General features: G+C 37.2%; 1 protein-coding gene across 8 annotated transcripts in view; it reads left to right on the top strand.

Annotated features, from left to right (window-relative positions):
• The first annotated feature begins 352 nt into the window (after positions 1 to 352).
• WDR72 (WD repeat domain 72) overlaps positions 353 to 17369 on the top strand; it is a 122397-nt gene continuing 105380 nt past the window's right edge. For 5 of the 8 annotated variants that reach the window (XM_035335682.1, XM_035335684.1, XM_035335683.1 and 2 more), the window contains exons 1-5: positions 354 to 828; positions 9416 to 9577; positions 10653 to 10759; positions 13962 to 14040; positions 16938 to 17109. In XM_035335682.1, coding sequence (XP_035191573.1) covers positions 505 to 828; positions 9416 to 9577; positions 10653 to 10759; positions 13962 to 14040; positions 16938 to 17109 — 844 coding nt within the window. In that variant the 5' untranslated portion in view covers positions 354 to 504. Of the gene's footprint in view, positions 829 to 2456; positions 2644 to 9415; positions 9578 to 10652; positions 10760 to 13961; positions 14041 to 16937; positions 17110 to 17369 lie in introns of those variants that run through there. The other 3 variants (XM_035335687.1, XM_035335688.1, XM_035335689.1) reach the window with 3 other exon arrangements.

Here is a 17369-nt window from a genome sequence, read left to right as displayed (position 1 = left end):
ATTCGTTTATTCACTTCTTTTCTCCTGCTCACAACTTACTATAAGTTAACTAAGTTACTATTTTCAAGCGTAAACATTTGAAGCATAGAAGTTTACATGCCTAATGATTGATATCCCCCTCACACGAGGAAGAGCCTAACTCTGCAGCTAACTGCCCTCTCTTACTGAGCCCCCACAGCAGCTGCGGATTCCTACACCTGCTAGAAATTAAGTTTACCCTAGGAGCACCTGTCTGAAGGCTTGCATCGCGGGAGAGCTACCCTCACCTACGGCCGCACCTTCAGTCTGCCGCTGCAAATAGAAATGCTCTTTGTGCCGTGTTTGAAGCAGGACAGACGGTTGAAAAACGACCTGTACCTCGTCATCGTTAAGTGGTAACTTCTGAAGGGCGGGTTTGCACATCTCAGACCCACCCTGGGTGGGGTACAGTCCGGCCCTGCCTCTAACAGAGCCTATAGACCTGTGAGGGGGCTGGCATGGTAGATGTAGCCCAGATTTAACCCTATGTATTTTTTCTCTAGTCTCTATTTCTTCTCATTTCGTCCATCCCTCCCTCACCCCCGTTCAAAAAAAAAAAAAAAAAAAAAAAAAAACGTTAAGGTGGAAAACTACCGTTCACCTCAGCGAGAACCTTTGGGCTGTGACAGGGCGGCGCGAGCCGCCCCTGCTCCGTCCGCCGTCCCGCGCCCGGGGCGGGTGCAGAGCCGGGTGCAGCCTCCCCTGAGCGGGATAAAACCGGCGCTCGCTCCCTCTCTCCCCATTCCCTCCGCGCTTTTGCTGCTGCCGCTGGGTCCTGCCCTCGCTCGCGGTGCCTGGGAGCCGCTGGAGGTAAGGGGCTGTGCTCGCTCGGTTCTTGTGGTGCGCCCATCGGGCACCCTCCCACACCGCTCCGTGGGGGCCGGAGCTGCTGGTGCCCGGAGTCGGAGCGGTGGCGGCGGTGAGGGCGCCTCGGGAGGGAGGGGGCCGGTGCAGTGCTTGGTCAGGATCCTGGGTCCAGCTTTGTCCGAGCTCCTGGGAGTTTTGTTTAAGTAGAGCAGACTTTTTTTCAACTGCTTCTGGCCTATCTGCATGTCACCTTCAATACCTGTAGAGCTGCATTACGTCTCAGCCAGTACCTGGTGTTGCATGTGAGTGTTCCCAGCCCAAGAAAATCAGGAGACTTGTGTATATGTTCCCCCAGTGTGTTAGAGTGTGCTTCTTCCTTGGTCTTCCTGAAGAAAAGCAGTGATGTGAGGACACAGCAAGGCTGGAAGTAGTAGGCCATGGAAATGGCAGAATGCTTTTGCACTATTTTAGCGATGCCCTATTGGGTAGATGCAAAGCAGAGTAACTTATATTACAGTAGAAACAAATTTGTTTTACAGTTGTTGCATAACTCTTCCTGTTTCTCTTGAAAATTACTTTGGATACCAATTTCACTCAATTAGAGCATTGCAATGCTATTGCTCTCATGTTTGTGTTGTGGTTATTTTTCTAGTCATTGCCAGGATTATTATAGCAGTGTTTTCTTAATAGATCAGGGAATTTTAACACATTGATGCCTTTGGAAAAGCCCTATGATCCTTTGGGAACGCTCATTGAAGAAACAGCTGTTATGGTGAGCTAGTTCTGTTCACAAGGCTTTGGTTTGTTGGCAGGCCTGATCCCACAACAAGACTGGAATTCTCATTATACGTTCTTGGTGTTAAAGTCAGAAATTTACTGTAACAAGAGGTGCAATCCATGCATTGCAATGCATTGAATCAGTTCTGGACTTTGATTTTGCTTCATAATAAACAGTGTCTTTGTATTTAAGATTATTTGGCTGTGTACATATTATAAATCATTTAGACTTGTTTACACTAAACAGTTGCATGCCCCATAGCACAGAACACTGCATAGAGGCCTCTTTGGTAATAAAGAGTACTCAAAGAGCAGGATGGAAAAATAAGGAATTATTGAATTGCCATAGGTTAGAAGTCTTCATTATGATGCAATTGATTACAATGCTAATTAGTGATTATTACATCACTATACAAAAGCCAAAGGCTGGTGAAATATTTTAATTGTTTTATTTCCAGCATCTGATTCCAAGTTTGTTTGTTATTTCAACATTCTGGAGTACAGTGTAGCTGAACCAAAAACACCACCCCTTTGTTGAACAGATCTATCTTCAGTGACTTCAAGGTCACTTAAGGAAGACAAATCGAGTGACCAAATCTTTGATGAATGTTCACTGACTTTTGGTTTGAGATTTTTAAGGTTTTCAGATTTAAAGTATCTTGACCTTGCCAGATTTTCTTTTCTGTTAAAGTAGTGTAAAAAAGGATTCTGTAGGCTTAGTTATGGCTAGTTTGTTACAGAATCTGTGGTATGTCATAAAAGTCAAAGTACATCAAACCTATTGTAGGTTATATATGACTTTGCTTACATCTGTGTGAATTCTTGACATGGTTTGTTATTCTCTGCTTTCCAAGGCATATAGGCCATAAACTTGGGCATGGAGCTACCTTAGCAGATCCTGTGATGCTTGTGGGAATCACTGGTTCCTTGAACATAAATGACTTTATTCAAAAGAACTTAATAGGAAAGTCTAGGGAGCTGTCTCTGCTAACACGAGGAAGCAGCACTTTTTCCATATGGAAAACCTAATTTTTAATAAAAGTAGGCATAGTTTAATGTATAGAAAAGTTAAGGCTAAAACATGTCTTTATGTCAGTGAGGTGCAACTTTGTAGATATCTGAATTTAACATCAGATACTTGTTGTGCTCTTCTGTTATATATGCTTTCCTGTAAGAACCAGGGGAGTGAACTTCTCATAAAACATTCCTGATTAAATACCTACAGAAGTAATGCTTTTCACCATTTAAATATGAGTAACTCTATTGAAGAAGACTTAAGTGATGCTGTTTGTATGCTTAAGGAAGTCCTACCTTAATTCAGGTAGGACTAAGATGCTCAAACATCTCATTTCCTATAAATAACTAGTCTTGTATTTGATAGGACATTCAGACAATAAAAAATTATTTTAAATGGCACTTTTCTGGTTCCAAACACTTGTATAAGGTACTTCTCCCCCCCCCCCCATTATTAGCTGCATGTACACAGGATCTCTTAAAATGTGGTTTAAAAACAAGTTTGTTAGCTCACATGCATTAATTGTTGTCAAAGGAAGTGTTTTTTTATATTTTTACATGCATTTTGATTTTTTTCACTTGGCCAAGGAGCATCTCATGATGCTTGTCTAGCAAGCTTTAAATAATATAACAGGTTATGGGGTAACTCAGTAACTTCAAGGAGGTGCAGGCTATTCTATCGTACCTTATTACAGTGTGTAGAGTACAAGGGTTCTGAGTTGCTGATGTTTCCACTGCCCCATTTTCCAGTTTAGGAGCAACATAAACTATTTTAATTACTATTGTGTCACCAAAAGGTTTTGAAATGGCCAATTGAATTCCGCCAAGATAGAGTCTTTTGATGAAAACATATCTTTATTGATTGTAGAAGAAGAAAATCATTCTTAAAATGAAATCCAGAGAAAAATCATATCCCTCAGAGAAAATTTCTGAGTGGCAGGCTGAGATTAACATCATAAAATTGAATTTGTGCAGCAAACCTTTGATGTAATCAGCAGCTGGGAGATGGTGTTGCCCTTACTGTGCTCCTTCTGATTGTGGTAAATTATTGTGTGGAATGAAATAAGTGTTTCTTGTGTCACTCGTTCAAGAAATACAAACAAGGTATTACTAGGTGGTTCTTGCTAGTTAAAATGGGCTGTATTGATTCCTGGTCCTGGTATCTTGCTCCCTTGGACTGTAAAGTGGCATATTCACACTGCAGGGAATGTCTGCTGGTCACTCCGCAGTGACTCCTCTGGCCGACTAGCGCGTAGTCCTGCCAGGTCTCCAAGGAAGCCCCGTTAAATCTTGAACTGGAAGTTAGTGGCAGGCTGGCATGGCCTCTGGGATGCAGGTCAGGGGATGAAACCACCAAAACAAAGTAGAGAGAAAAGTGTGGAATAATGCAAGTTCTGGGAGAATACATTAGAACGAAGAGGTGGGAAATAGAGATGTCAATGACTGAAGTATTTTAATTGTTGCCCAACATCTGATTAGAGGTATTAATTACTTGAAATATAAAATCACTTTTTCTGTTGTATGCACAGACCCAAGAATGCACATCTTAAAGGAGCCAGTTATTATATCTATTGTGTAATGTGTTGAATACGAATTGGTTTGAAGTTGTTGCTATTAACTACTTCAAATGTATTTCTTATTTTTGTCCTGTTGTTTAGTGTCATTTATTTGGTTATCATTCCATTTTAACTTACTTAACCTCATGTCCTTTTCTCTTTCTACCCTTATGCTTTCTGCTTTCTTCCCTGCAGCCTCTGCCTCTCTATTTTATTCCTATTTCTCACTTAAGCTTTCTCATACCGCATTTGTTTTCTAATCTATTCCATTGCATGCAAATGCACCCTGCTGTTTCACAAACTGCAAAATATTGTTGAGCTGTATTTTCAGATTCATGGATTTCAGATTCTGAACAGTAACTTATGTAAATAGCAAAGTTGGAACCAGTGGCACAGGCATTGTGGTGTATCAGCAAGCTTACAAAGGCAGCATTATGTCACTTCCGCATCTTTAAAAGGTTTCAGCTCTAAAAGCAATGTATCTTAATTGTGGCTATTAGAGGGACTCGTTCTATATTGTGGACAGTGAGTGTAATCTTTTAGTTGTGGAACAAATATCTTTGCTGATTACTGGAGATAACACATCATTCTTAAGGAGAGTGCAGAATTTACAGGTTAAAGTAAATTCTGAGAAATTTGTGATAGCTTTGACTTGTGTTCTGTTTTATTACATTTAAGTAAATATTATTTTCACTAACTACCAAAATGTTGATAATAGATAAAGAATGGATGGGAATAGGAGAATGAGGTGGGTTAGGAACACACAAACCTTAAGATTTCGTTGTCAAAACCTACCAGGCTCTGCTTAAAACATTTCCTAACAGTTTACTACAATGATGAAGCTAAGGAGGGTGAGATAGCTGACATGCTGTTTCATGTGGCCATCAAGGATATTGCTGTTTGGGCAAATAGCATTTTGATAGATGCATGATGCTTTTATAAAATTTTCAATAGTTACTTTTAATCAATTTGGCCAACTTAACCTTCACTAAATATTTGAATTTTGAATTCAGTATAAACAGTTAAATGCTGCTCATCTCTTAATACTTTCAGGTCTGTAAACCAATTGCTGTATGTTCCCCCCCACCCCCAAGTTGCCATGCGTTTAACTGGGTTTTGAAACAACTGACATTGTGTTGTACAGGATGCAGAGAAAACGCAAAATAGGTAAAAATACAAAGCCGGAAAAGGTTTTCTGATGGGATGACTGTTATCTTTTTTTTTTTTTTGGGGGGGGGGGGGAGGGGGGCGTTTACAAAGTCTCCTCCTTCCCTAAATGGGCTATAAATACCTATATACCTATAAATACCTATTCAGTACCACTCATTATGGGATGTTTTGAGAAGGAGGCTTCTCTCAAAACTGGTGTTTTATTACATGACTGTTTGAGATTATATCTCAGGCAAGTTCACTTCCTAGTTCTAAGGACCTTGACACATTAGAACTGAAGAATTCTGAAGTTTGCATTCAAAATTCAGGATGTCGTCTTGTATGAAGAAGTGATTCCTGTAACTTTAGCTAATACTTTAATATTGTTCCAGGTATTTCATGCAGGAAACTTTCCTTTATATTTTTGAGTAAGCTCTACCTATAAGAGCATAAACATAAAGCCAGATAGACAATGTAGGCCATAGACTTCACTGGGAGCAAAACAGAACCCACATCTTTCACTACAAATGGCTGTGAATGGCTTAGAAACGTGTCCAAAAAAATACCTCTTCCTCTTTGCAGGCTTAAAGTTTTTGATTGGACTTCTAAATACATTGCAGCTTCTGTAGAACTATAGTTGTATTCAGCTAGTCAAATGGAAGATTTGATACAGTACAAATGGACCAAAGTAGTTAAAATAGCACACCTGAAGTCCTTCAAGCTGTGCAGAGTGGGATAATTTTCCAGGAGGCTTGTGCTGTGGTTCCAGTGTGAAATGTTCACAGAACTAGAAACAGCAGGGTGGAGATTTGACAAGTCAGAGGTGGAATGAACTGGTATGGTTTTAACGAAGAACAAGACTATTATTTTGACAGTCATGAGGGAGTACTTTTTGGCAGTGAAATGAGGGCAGGACAAACAGAAGTGTATTAGGTTGCAAGCAGGGAGAAATAGGGAGCTGGACTGAGGAACTTGATTTAAAGTTGGATTACAAGCTAATACAACAAATCAGATGTGCTTGAGTGGGCAGAGCTGGAGGAATTTAGCATGTGCTGATAAGCTTACATGCAGGCGAGATATGCCTTTGGCAATATTTGACTTTGTGGAAACAGATTTTACCTTTCTGAAGGAATAGTCCGATTTATATGAACTCTTTTGCTCTAGGTGTTATCACCTTCAATAAAAAATTTTGATAAAGCTAATAGACAAGAAGTGAGTGTATGTGCACGTAAGTATTCAATATTTCTAGGAAAGTCATGGTATTCTTCAAAGGAAAACCTTTATGCAAAGTACTTTTTATCTTGTGCATTAAAATATCTTAATCTAAGAAAAGTTAAGTGGGGTGGGGTGGGAAATAGGGACAGTTATATTAACACAAAGTAATATACTGATTTCTATTGTTCTCAATCTTCAACCACAAAGGGCAAAGAATCTCAAAAGGTTCTTGTAAACCTTCATTTATATAAGAGTGAATTTAGAATGATTTGTCCTTAGTGATAGCTGTTTGTTAATTCCTTACAGCTGTGGTCTAAAGCAAATGTGTACAAATAGATTGAATGTTTGCAAATTCTAGTAATGTTTAATTTGTGGTGTTCTCTTATGCATCACTTATTCAGCAGTTGGTCTTCTACTAAGAATATTTATCTTGATTCTATATTTGATACAGAAAATAAACTTACAGCTTCCTATTCAGTGCAGTACAAAACTGGGTTCTGCTACCTTATGGTGTTTTACACCAATTGAACATTCCCATAGCACAAGTATAAATGACTATATGATATACAGGAGGACAAAAAAGCACATCTTAAAGACCTAGGATTTATCTTATCATTCAAATATTACCTTCACAGCCACCATTTTATAAATGTCATGAAAAAGGTGAATTTTCTTTGCCTAGCCAATATCTAGAAACGTATCTCTAAAGTTTGGATAGAACAACTATTAAGGGCATAAAGCGAAAAAGAAAATTACTGTTTTTCAGTAACATAATACTTCATATGACTAGAAATCAGAATTTGATTTTTTTTTTTTTTTTTAAAGCTGAGATCAATAATATCTCCCACTATGGGCATACACCAAAGTATTGCTTTAAAAGTAAACTAAGTATATTTTAGCCTAATAAACTCTTGATCTCATAATTAATTTCTCAGGTTCCTCTTCCTTTGCCTTTGACATTCTGGCTGAGGTTGCATGGCCAGTCCTCCTGCATTGATTGCCATGCCAGACTTTTCAGTTCTTTTTCTCCATGGCTGAGCTCTTCATCTCATGTTGTTGTCAGCAGTTAAGACCATTCCCATAGTTCTGTGTCACTTAAGGCTTTTATTAATAGTAGGAAAGATACTTATTGTCTCCCTTCAGCTGCTATGGTGTTGAATATAGCAATAGTTTGAATTAAGTTTTCGTTAAACTTAACTTAAAAGGCTGCTTCTGTTTCCTTTTCTGCTTTGTCGTCTTTTCTGAATTATCATAGGAACTGTACTTTCATGCTCTTGCACGATTGTTATATTAATTCCTTTAGCTGGCTGTTATATGCTGCCACATATTTTGTACTTCCCAGTTTCTGTCTCCTGAGATTTCAGCTTTGCTGTCTTCTCTTTTGGTTGACCTTTTCCATCTGTACTGTTCTAGCACCTTATTACTGGCACCTGTTTCATTTCACATATCTTTGCAAAGGGTGCGGGATATGGAAATAGTTTGCATTTGGGCTCAGGTAGACACTGCCAGTTTATTATAGGAATTTTTCATGTAAAGACAGATGATAAAGATATTGTTCATCTGTGTAAGGTTTTTAGTAACCAATACTTTTACATAAGTTGACCCAAAGGAGATATATTTGGGTGTGTCACTAGTTCCCCTGAGAAGCCTTAACAGGACAAATATATATGTTTAGATAAGCTGACTATTTAAATATAAAATTATTTATGTCCAGACATTTTATCATTTGAGGATGCCATTGGGAGTACTCTGTGAATATGTTACACTTCTGAACACAAGAATGCAGCCAAAAAACAACAACAACAAAAAACTGAAAAACATTGAAAGCAAAAAAAAAAAAGTCAGAAGGCTTGTGAGGTGACTGAGACAGCAGTTTTCTCCTCAAGACTTTGTTTGAAGCAAAACTAGTACAGAATCCAGCTAGTAAGGTGAAGTGTTTTTAAAACAAACATGCACCAATTTTTAAAAACAAAAGTAGAGCTTGTTTAATGAGGAAGATCTTGTAAGTACTGTTGTCTGAACAGATGAACAGACACTGTAATGGTTTCCTAGAAATGCAGTTCATAAGAATCTCATGACTAGTAGTCATTTTGGATAATTCCAGTAAACTATCTTTTCTCAGTAGTGGTTGAAATCTATTATGCTGACAAATTTTTCAGACAATGAACACATGAGTTAGGAAGAATGAACAGTCTTGTTCTACTACATGCTTACTAACTGCAGGTCTGCCCCCATCTTCCTTTTGGGTCACATCTGTAGGAGATGATGCTCAGTGGTTGTGCATAGAATTTTTTCACTCTCCTAGGTGTCATTTCTGTCTCTGACCCACCTCCCATTCTGCCCTTCTAGCACCCCCATTTCTGTCTTCCTTTATCCTTCTAGGAACCACAGACTCTTTACTGATACCCCTGTTCCCATGCCATCCCTATGCTCTAGTTCGCTGCTGAGCGTGAACAGCACTGCTTGTAGGAAGTGGAAGGTAGGTACGGTACACTTCACCAGCAAAACCTTAGGACAAAAATAGTGTCATGTGCCCATCAGATCTGAGGCAGGTTGTGTGAGATGGTGCAAGACTCCTGTTGCTGATATTTCAGTATTGTGATAATATTGGTATCTAACATTTGTCCTGTTTGTTACTGCATAAATTTAAAATAGCAGCGCATCACTGTCCCATTGTATATGTAAGCTATTCCAATGAAAGTGTTAGTGGGATATTGGCAACAACTAGAAAATGTTTCAAAATGTCATCAGCTTTTCTGTAGCTCCCCTTTTCAAATGTTGATTCAATTGCTTGATTGTGTTTTGCTCTTCGTTGTGTTGTTTGTTTTTTTTTTTTAATCACATGTGACTTAAAATCATCTTGACTTGTTTGTTTTCAGGTGCCAGCTATGAATGTACCAGTACAGGCTGTGGCAGTGTGGGGCAAAATTGCTCCATCTCACAGCATCACTGCTATTATGATTACAGATGACCAGCAGACTATTGTTACAGGAAGTCAAGAGGGACAAATATGTCTCTGGGATCTTTCAGCAGATTTAAAGGTTTGTCTGCCAAATTGATTGATTGGAGTTTTTTCTTTTATTACCAACAGTGGAGTTGTACAGAATCTTGCATTTAAATTAATTATTAAAGAGTGTGAGACTTGTTATAGGAAACTCATGAAGCAAAGTTATAAATGTTGAAATACCTATATGAATAACCTGTTATTTGCAGACTTCAGAAAACTTTTCATAGATGATCTTTGACCTGTATAATTATAATTTGAAATTGTGCTGTGAGTTCTGCTGTAACTCACATTAGTATAAAATGTTATTTTAATTCATACCCTGTGAAGTGTCTCTTTCTTTAAACCAGTTGGTGAGTGTGGCCTAACATTTCAGGATTAAATACCTATTTATAAAACTAGAGCTCTCTACCAAGTTAATGGGAGAACTTGTGAAAAGATGAAAGTAGTAAGATGAAATATTGGAAATATTTTTTTTTTTGGTGTAATTAAGCTGCAAACCTACTGACTTATTGCTCATCTTTCACATTTATTTTCCTCAAAATGGAATGCAGCCAAAGCAATTCTAACTTTTGATTGTGTTCCTAGAGGGATGGCTTTGTTTGTTTTAGATTTTGTCATCTGAGCTCATATATGGCTTGAAACTCCAGTTTGCTTTTTTTAATGGGGCTACCTCTTTCCTTTAAGATGACCTTTGCATTTAGTGAAGCTCATCAGAGTCAAAAGGGTTACTTAAACATAGTATTAAGCACATACTTAAGAGTTTTGCTATATCAGTTCCCTATTTTGCTTTGCCATTTTTGTAGTATAGTGAGGGCCAGAGTTTCTGTACATTACCTGTTCTATTACATTTGACACTCTGTAATCACTGTAGTCTTGAAATTGCTTCTTCTGAAGAATTTACAAAGACTGTACTTCCTAGTGCCAGTGTGTAAACTGCATAATCTGTGCACACTTCTGTGCATCTCAGAAACATCATTCAAGAACGTAAGACTATACAGCACATTGTCACTTACTGATAACATCTACAAGTAGTATCTTGAGTTTTTAGATCTTGGTAGCTTATACAGAAAATGCTCTGTTTAAGTTAAACCATTCTATTATTCTCCTAGATTTCATCTAAAGAAATTCTCTTTGGCCATACTGCTTCTGTAACTTGTTTGGCAAAAGCAAGAGAATTTGAGAAACAACCATATGTAGTAAGTGCTACTGAAAATGGGTAGGTAACTGAATCCTCTATTACTCATTTCCTGAATCAAGAAATGTATGGCACGTATAGGTCAGATTCTGCATTTAGCAGAGGGTTTTTAATCCACTTCCTCTATGCTATGAAAAGGAGAGCATTTACTTATGATAATGACTGTATTTCTCATATATGATAGGCTAACTGGGAGCTAATGTCTTGGACAGCAGGAGAGTTTGCCAATTTCAAGTATCTAGTTAGTGGTCAGGAGAATGAATTTTTCAGAGGGTCAGCTAGGCTCCATTCAAATGGAGAATAACAACCTGCAGGAGGGAATCAAGAGGCTTAAAAATCTAGTATTGTAGTGTTTCCTTCCTGAGTTCAGTCTCAAGAACAGAACTGGTAAATTGGTAAAGGAGGCTCATGTACTATGTCCAGTTTATGCTTGCTCATTGACCAAATCTAACTAGCTATTTTGGAGTATGTCCAAAGAGGCTCCTGATCTTGCAGATTTTCTACTATGTTTGTTGTGACTTGGCCCACCACTTGAGTCAAACTAATTTCTCCAGTTCTTGCAGGGTAACATGTGAAGACTTTTTTTTTTTTTTCTCTGAATACTTGATGATCCTTTCAGCTGGAATTTGAAGCCCATCTGTTCAGGCTTTCAGCTCTTGAAAGCAGTTAGAGCCAGCTTCTTACTTCCTTGTGGGTTTTTCTTAAACAACTTTGTCTTGCTGCTTAATACTTTTCCCTTCTCATTAGGTCAATCTTTTCCATTTAACAGGACAGCTTTAAAACCTCTTCCCATGATGAGCTCCTGTCAATTGCCCTTCTTCAACTTACATTTCATCATTTTAAGGGGTACTGTTTTCTCATTGGAAAGCTTGTTTATACTTTCCAACCAGCCCTAGCTGCTAGGATCTGTCTAATTCTCCCAATCTTTGGTTTACAGGAAGGTGATAACTGTACAAACTGGTTTGAGCTTCTGAACCCAAAACTGTTTACTTCTGTCTGCCCAGTGGGATGGTCTAATCTGTAAAGTCTGTGAAGAAATGGAGATAAGTCTACAGAACTTATTTTATTGGCCTCTTACAATTCTAATCAAAGGTTCAGAGATGAAACTATTTTTCTTCCTACTTTGGAAACTCTGTTACTGCAGTGTTATTTCCAGATCATATTGGGAGAAAAGATACTATGTTCCCCCTCCCTCCCCCCAAAAAAACCTGGGATGAAACATGTTAAGAAACGAACAAGACTTTTTTCTATAGATATGCTGTGAAGAAGGAAATTCATATTCTGAAGGTTCTGCATCTGAACGTATCATTGGGCTTGCTTGGAATGGATATTGGTAGGACTAGTTTTCGGTCCCCTTTAAATGTGTACTTTCTACCAAATTATAGCTTACCTCATCTGTACTGAATACAGGCAAAGCATCTATCACTGATTGCTGGAAGGTTGCAATGTGAAGTTGAAATAATGACCAATAGTAAGCCTCATCTTTAGGAGATGTGGAGTCTGTCCAACTGTACTGCCTGGCCTGTGAATCATTGTTCTCTTCCACTTTCAAGCCTCCATCTACTTGGATTGAGGCAATTGTGTGGAAGATGGCATTAGTGCCATCATGATGGAAGTAAGGCATTTGACACTGTCCCCCACAGCATTCTCCTCAGGAAACTGGCTGCTCGTGGCTTGGACTGGCGTACACTTCGTTGGGTTAAGAGCTGGCTGGATGGCTGGGCCCAGAGGGAGGTTTAGGTTGGATATTAGGAAGAACTTCTTTACTGAACGGGTTGTTAGTCACTGGAACGGGCTGCCCAGGGAAGTGGTTGAGTCACCATCCCTGGAGGTCTTTAAAAGACGTTTAGATGTAGAGCTTAGGGATATGGTTTAGTGGAGGACTTGTTAGTGTTAAATCAGAGGTTGGACTGGGTGATCTTGGAGGTCTCTTCCAACCTAGACTATTCTGTGATTCTGTGTGATTATGTTTGTTTCTCCCCAGCCTAAATCCCATGTCAGTATCTTGAGTGTTTCTATAACTGATTTATTCCAGAAGGATGAATATAAGATACTTTCTTCTTCTTGTATGCAAGTGTTGAGATTAATCCATAATGATTCAGAAGTTTTCACTGATGTCCTTTGTCTGCTTGTAGTACGTGCTGTAGCACGGGGCTATCAATATGTTACGTTACTTGTTTCTTCTGGTACACGAAGTAAATTAAGTGCAACGCACAGAAGCTGAAGTTATATTCTAGTCTAATATGCGCACGTTTGCATGTAGGGATAGTGATGTAGTTGAAGTGGTGAAGTTCATTTTCATATTCTGATGTGACCAAGAAGAAAATAATTGCTATAAAATGACTGTCAAAGTGTGAGAATTAAGTTGTTATGCCTTTTGGTCTACAGACTGATACACAGTAGGTATAGATTATACTCCTTCCATTTAATTGAAAATGTAAATTAAGTAATATTTTTAAATTCACATAAACTGTCAAAGGTGGTGTGTAGAATAAAATGCAAGTCATTGAGTATTTCTGATATTAAAATATTTTTCCATTATATGTTTAAGTCCTCTTACAGAAAATGTCTTAGAATATAATTTGAGGAGTCATAAAATGACACATGTAAATTGATTGTTTCTGTTGTACTCTGATTTCAAAGTATGCTGAACATCTTGATGAGGAAGACTAGCTAGTGAGTCTTTCTCGAACATTACACTTAAAAGTAATGGTGTGCAGCTGTAATTCTTGCACATTCTAGTTATCAAGACGGTTCAGGAACAGCCTCACGGTGGCGATGTTTAGTCTTAACAGAATGCATCAGTTCCCTTCGATGTCTGTTCTGCAGCAGCATTCAGTTTTTGTTTTTCAAAACGCGTGGTTTAAGTTCAGTGAAATGAATCATTTTCAGGAGGATGTCATTCCAACGAATGATAGTTACAGTGACACTTTGACGAGCTGTAATGGCAGTATACCTACAATTTGTTGCAGACAAGAGTTGGCCTTAAAGTCAGGTTTGCTTTGAGGTAGCAGGGTGTAATTACCAAAACAAAAAGAAACAGATACTGTATGTCATCCCCTGCTAATGACCACAACATTTTCTTACCCAGTAATCTGTAACAAAAAGCCCCATGAACGATCAGACTGCACTTAAGTACAGCACTAAAGAAAACTTGGTGGTGCAAAATTATTCCAGCCAATTGAGTGGAAATGACAGAATAATATGAAATTGTTTTTGGCAGGGAGATGTGTGTTTGGAATGTCACTAGTGGACAGTGCATTGAGAACGCAAAGCTTCCTTATAGGCACACAGCAATCTATGTAAGTATAGCAACTTTTCATGGAATGTCTGCTCATTACAAGAGTTTGCTTTATTAATGTGATTTTTCAGAAGCATAGTTTTAAACATAGCTAAAATGGACTTCAAAGAAAATTTGTTGCATTAGCTTTGTTATTTTTCCTTTTGACCTTCTAAGAAAATAACTAGAATTTATGTTCATCTGTACTCATTATTCAAATAAAACTGGTTTTATGCCACAGATGTCTAGAATGCCATGTCACTTTAATATATTATAAAGTTTGGTCATCAAGTAAAGTGCCACTGTGTAATCTTTACTTTAGTCCTGTGTTAAAATGGCATGGGAACCTAAAGTTTAATGTTTAAAGTTTAAAGTTTAATGTTCATGATTTTTGAATTACATGCAATCAAGGCAAATATAGTGAGCCAGTTCGCATAAGATCTTATTGTCAAACATGTCTGAAAGGTTTTGATGCTTAATGACTATCTTCTAAAAGACTGCTCTGCCCCACTTCCAAAAATGCACTTTCATTCATTGCAGAATTCAGGGGCAGATTACTGTGTTTTTTTTTTTGTTGTTGTTGTTCGGAGGCCAAACTAGTTTAAATCTTTCTTCAGATGATCCCAAGTTTTTAGCTTTAACTGTATCAGGTACACTAAATATCCAGATATTGGAGTATGAGGGTGTTTAAAATGTGTGTGTACACAAGTATTATTTAGGAGCCCAGTATGTGTGAATTTGGTTCAGAGATGCTTTTATTTCTGGAAGCATTAGTAAAAGAAGATCCTTGGTTAATTAAAATTCTGCTTATGTTCAGTGAGGAAGTCTATGGTGGAACTAAGTCTCCAAATGATGAGAATCTGAGACCTCACTGACTTCTTATGTGACCCTTAAACTAGGGGTGAATTCAGCATTCAAATTCTTCAAATCTTCCAGAAGACATCATGTTTTTCATGTCAATGTTTTGGTCGATGTGATGAATTCAAACATAACTGTCATAGATAAAGGGAAGAAGAACAAGCTTAGGTAAACTACCAAGTAAAAAATATTGATTAATACCTTCTTAACAATGTATGTTTATTTATACATAAACACCAGTGCATATATAAACAGCATAAAAAGCTATTCCTCTAATTTTATGTGTATATAATAAAGCATATATGCTTTTGTTTGTATATACACGCAACATTAATGCCCCCAGTTATGTAATTGAGGCACAGTATGATCTGTGCGTTGCTTAATTAGATCTCAACAGTGAGTTGTGGAGAAGTTTGCAAAGAAGCAGACAGATCTGGCCTAGCTGATTATCTGATAATGTGTGTCCTTTTGTGATGATCAGAAACAGAAGCTTAATTCTTATCCTTCAAGTAGGAGAAACAAATACTTCAGAATTGTTAGCTCTCTATTAAGAGGTGAGAAGTCTAATTATGGCTAAATAATTATTTTTCATCTATAGCTTTGACAAGATGGCTAAAGGAAAATATGAATATCTAAGAAGAAAACTTTCATAGGAAAGAAAATGTGACTAGGACAAAAAGTTATTCTTAAAATTCACTTTTCAAGTATTAGTAATAGCTTTTTTGTTTTGCTGTGGTTCTTCTGTTTGTCTTTTTTCCTTTGAAGAACAGCTGTGTGTGGTATAATAGGACCTGAAGAAGCATAATTTCATATAGAACATAATTGCCTGGGAAATGTAGTGCATGCTGTCTTTAACATCACTGTTTTAAAATGTTGCTTTATTTTTAGTTAATGCTATCTTATTTAGTGTTTCCTTTTGTTCAGCATAGATGGTTCTGGTGTAAATTGCAAATATCAAGCAGTACAAACAATATTTGCAGTTTGAAATGAAACTTAACACCAGGTCAACTCCTAACCATTTGTGGGACCTTAAGCAGTGTGGAATCTCTACTTACAGGACTGGCTATACAAATATTCCTGTTCTAGCCTAGTTTAAGAGTACCAGTTACAAATGTTTCCTATTTCTAAGCATTTTTCCTTCTGATTGTTTATTTCTGTGACAATAGTTATCCTATTCTCACTTATCTTTTGGTTTTAGACTTCAGTTATTTAGACTTCAATTATTTAACTGATAGTCTGAGAATTATGTAGCTGAAGTTAGTACAGAGAATTTGAAGCAAAAGGCAAAACTCTAAGGTTATTGGATTCTTGTCTCTGACTACATGATAACATGATGTTAATCCTTAAATGAGAGCTTGAAAGCTTTTTTAGACGCTATTGCTTATGTATTTATAGCAGTTGTGTACAATTATGAACAGATATAACATGAAATGCAAATATGCTTGCACATAAGACACCTTGCAAAAAATATTCATAGTCACCCTGCACCTTTGTCATCTGTTCTCAAGTACTTTTCTGTGTTTCTTCTATTTGATTTTTGAGAATTGTTCTTTTGAACACTAAAGCAATTAGTGTCATACTGAATAGTATCTCAGAGTAAAAATTATTTCTGGAAAATATTTGAGAATTCATTATGAATCCTCTATGGATTTTACCTGAATTTTCTCCCATGTCCTTATGTACCTCTTGGTAATAGGAGTTTGATCTTATCTCTCTCCAAACAGTTGATCTCAGAGAAACAAGTAGCAAATTCCTTAGCAATTTATAATTAGAATTAACACCTTGATTGTTTCCAAAAGTCCTAGTAGTCAGGCAGGGCAGATAGCACTTTAATATTAAGTACCTCTTTTAAAATATGTTTATATTAAATTGTTATAAATGTATATGGAACACTTGTATCATAGGCAAAAGGTGGTATTGACTCATGTTATTTACTATAACTATTTTTAGTAATTCTTTAATTGTTAAATAAAAATCCAAGTATAATATGCTTAATGTAAAAAAAATATGCATGTGCATTTGCATAGCTCTGTATGCTGACTCTTCTCTCCATTTGCACAGTACTACCATTGCTCATTCCGAATGACAGGTGAAGGCTGGCTTCTTTGTTGTGGAGAATATCAAGATGTTCTTATTATTGATGCTAAAACTTTGGGTGTTCTACACATTTTGTCTTCTCAGTCTTCTGATTGGATAAATTGTATGTGTATTGTTCACTCTGCAAGAATTCAAGGTATACATTATAGATGTATTTATGTAGGTCATTTTACATTTTTTTTTTTTTTTATAGATAGTAGAAACTTATATTTACCAATATCTAATGCTTTACAAAGCAGTTACCTACAGGATGTTAATGTTTCACTGTTGGTATCTAAAAGGTGTTTATGTACTTAATGCTGGTCATGTTTCATTCAATATCTTTCTTAGAGGAAAAAAAATGATCTCTACAATAGTAAGCAACTCATTACTTTAACGTGCAATTACAAATTAATT

This window comes from Oxyura jamaicensis, chromosome 10, assembly GCF_011077185.1.
Source record: "Oxyura jamaicensis isolate SHBP4307 breed ruddy duck chromosome 10, BPBGC_Ojam_1.0, whole genome shotgun sequence".
Classification (NCBI taxonomy): Eukaryota; Metazoa; Chordata; class Aves; order Anseriformes; family Anatidae; genus Oxyura; species Oxyura jamaicensis.
The sequence above is the reverse complement of the archived record's forward strand: the minus strand, read 5'-3'. Positions and strand labels throughout refer to the sequence as shown.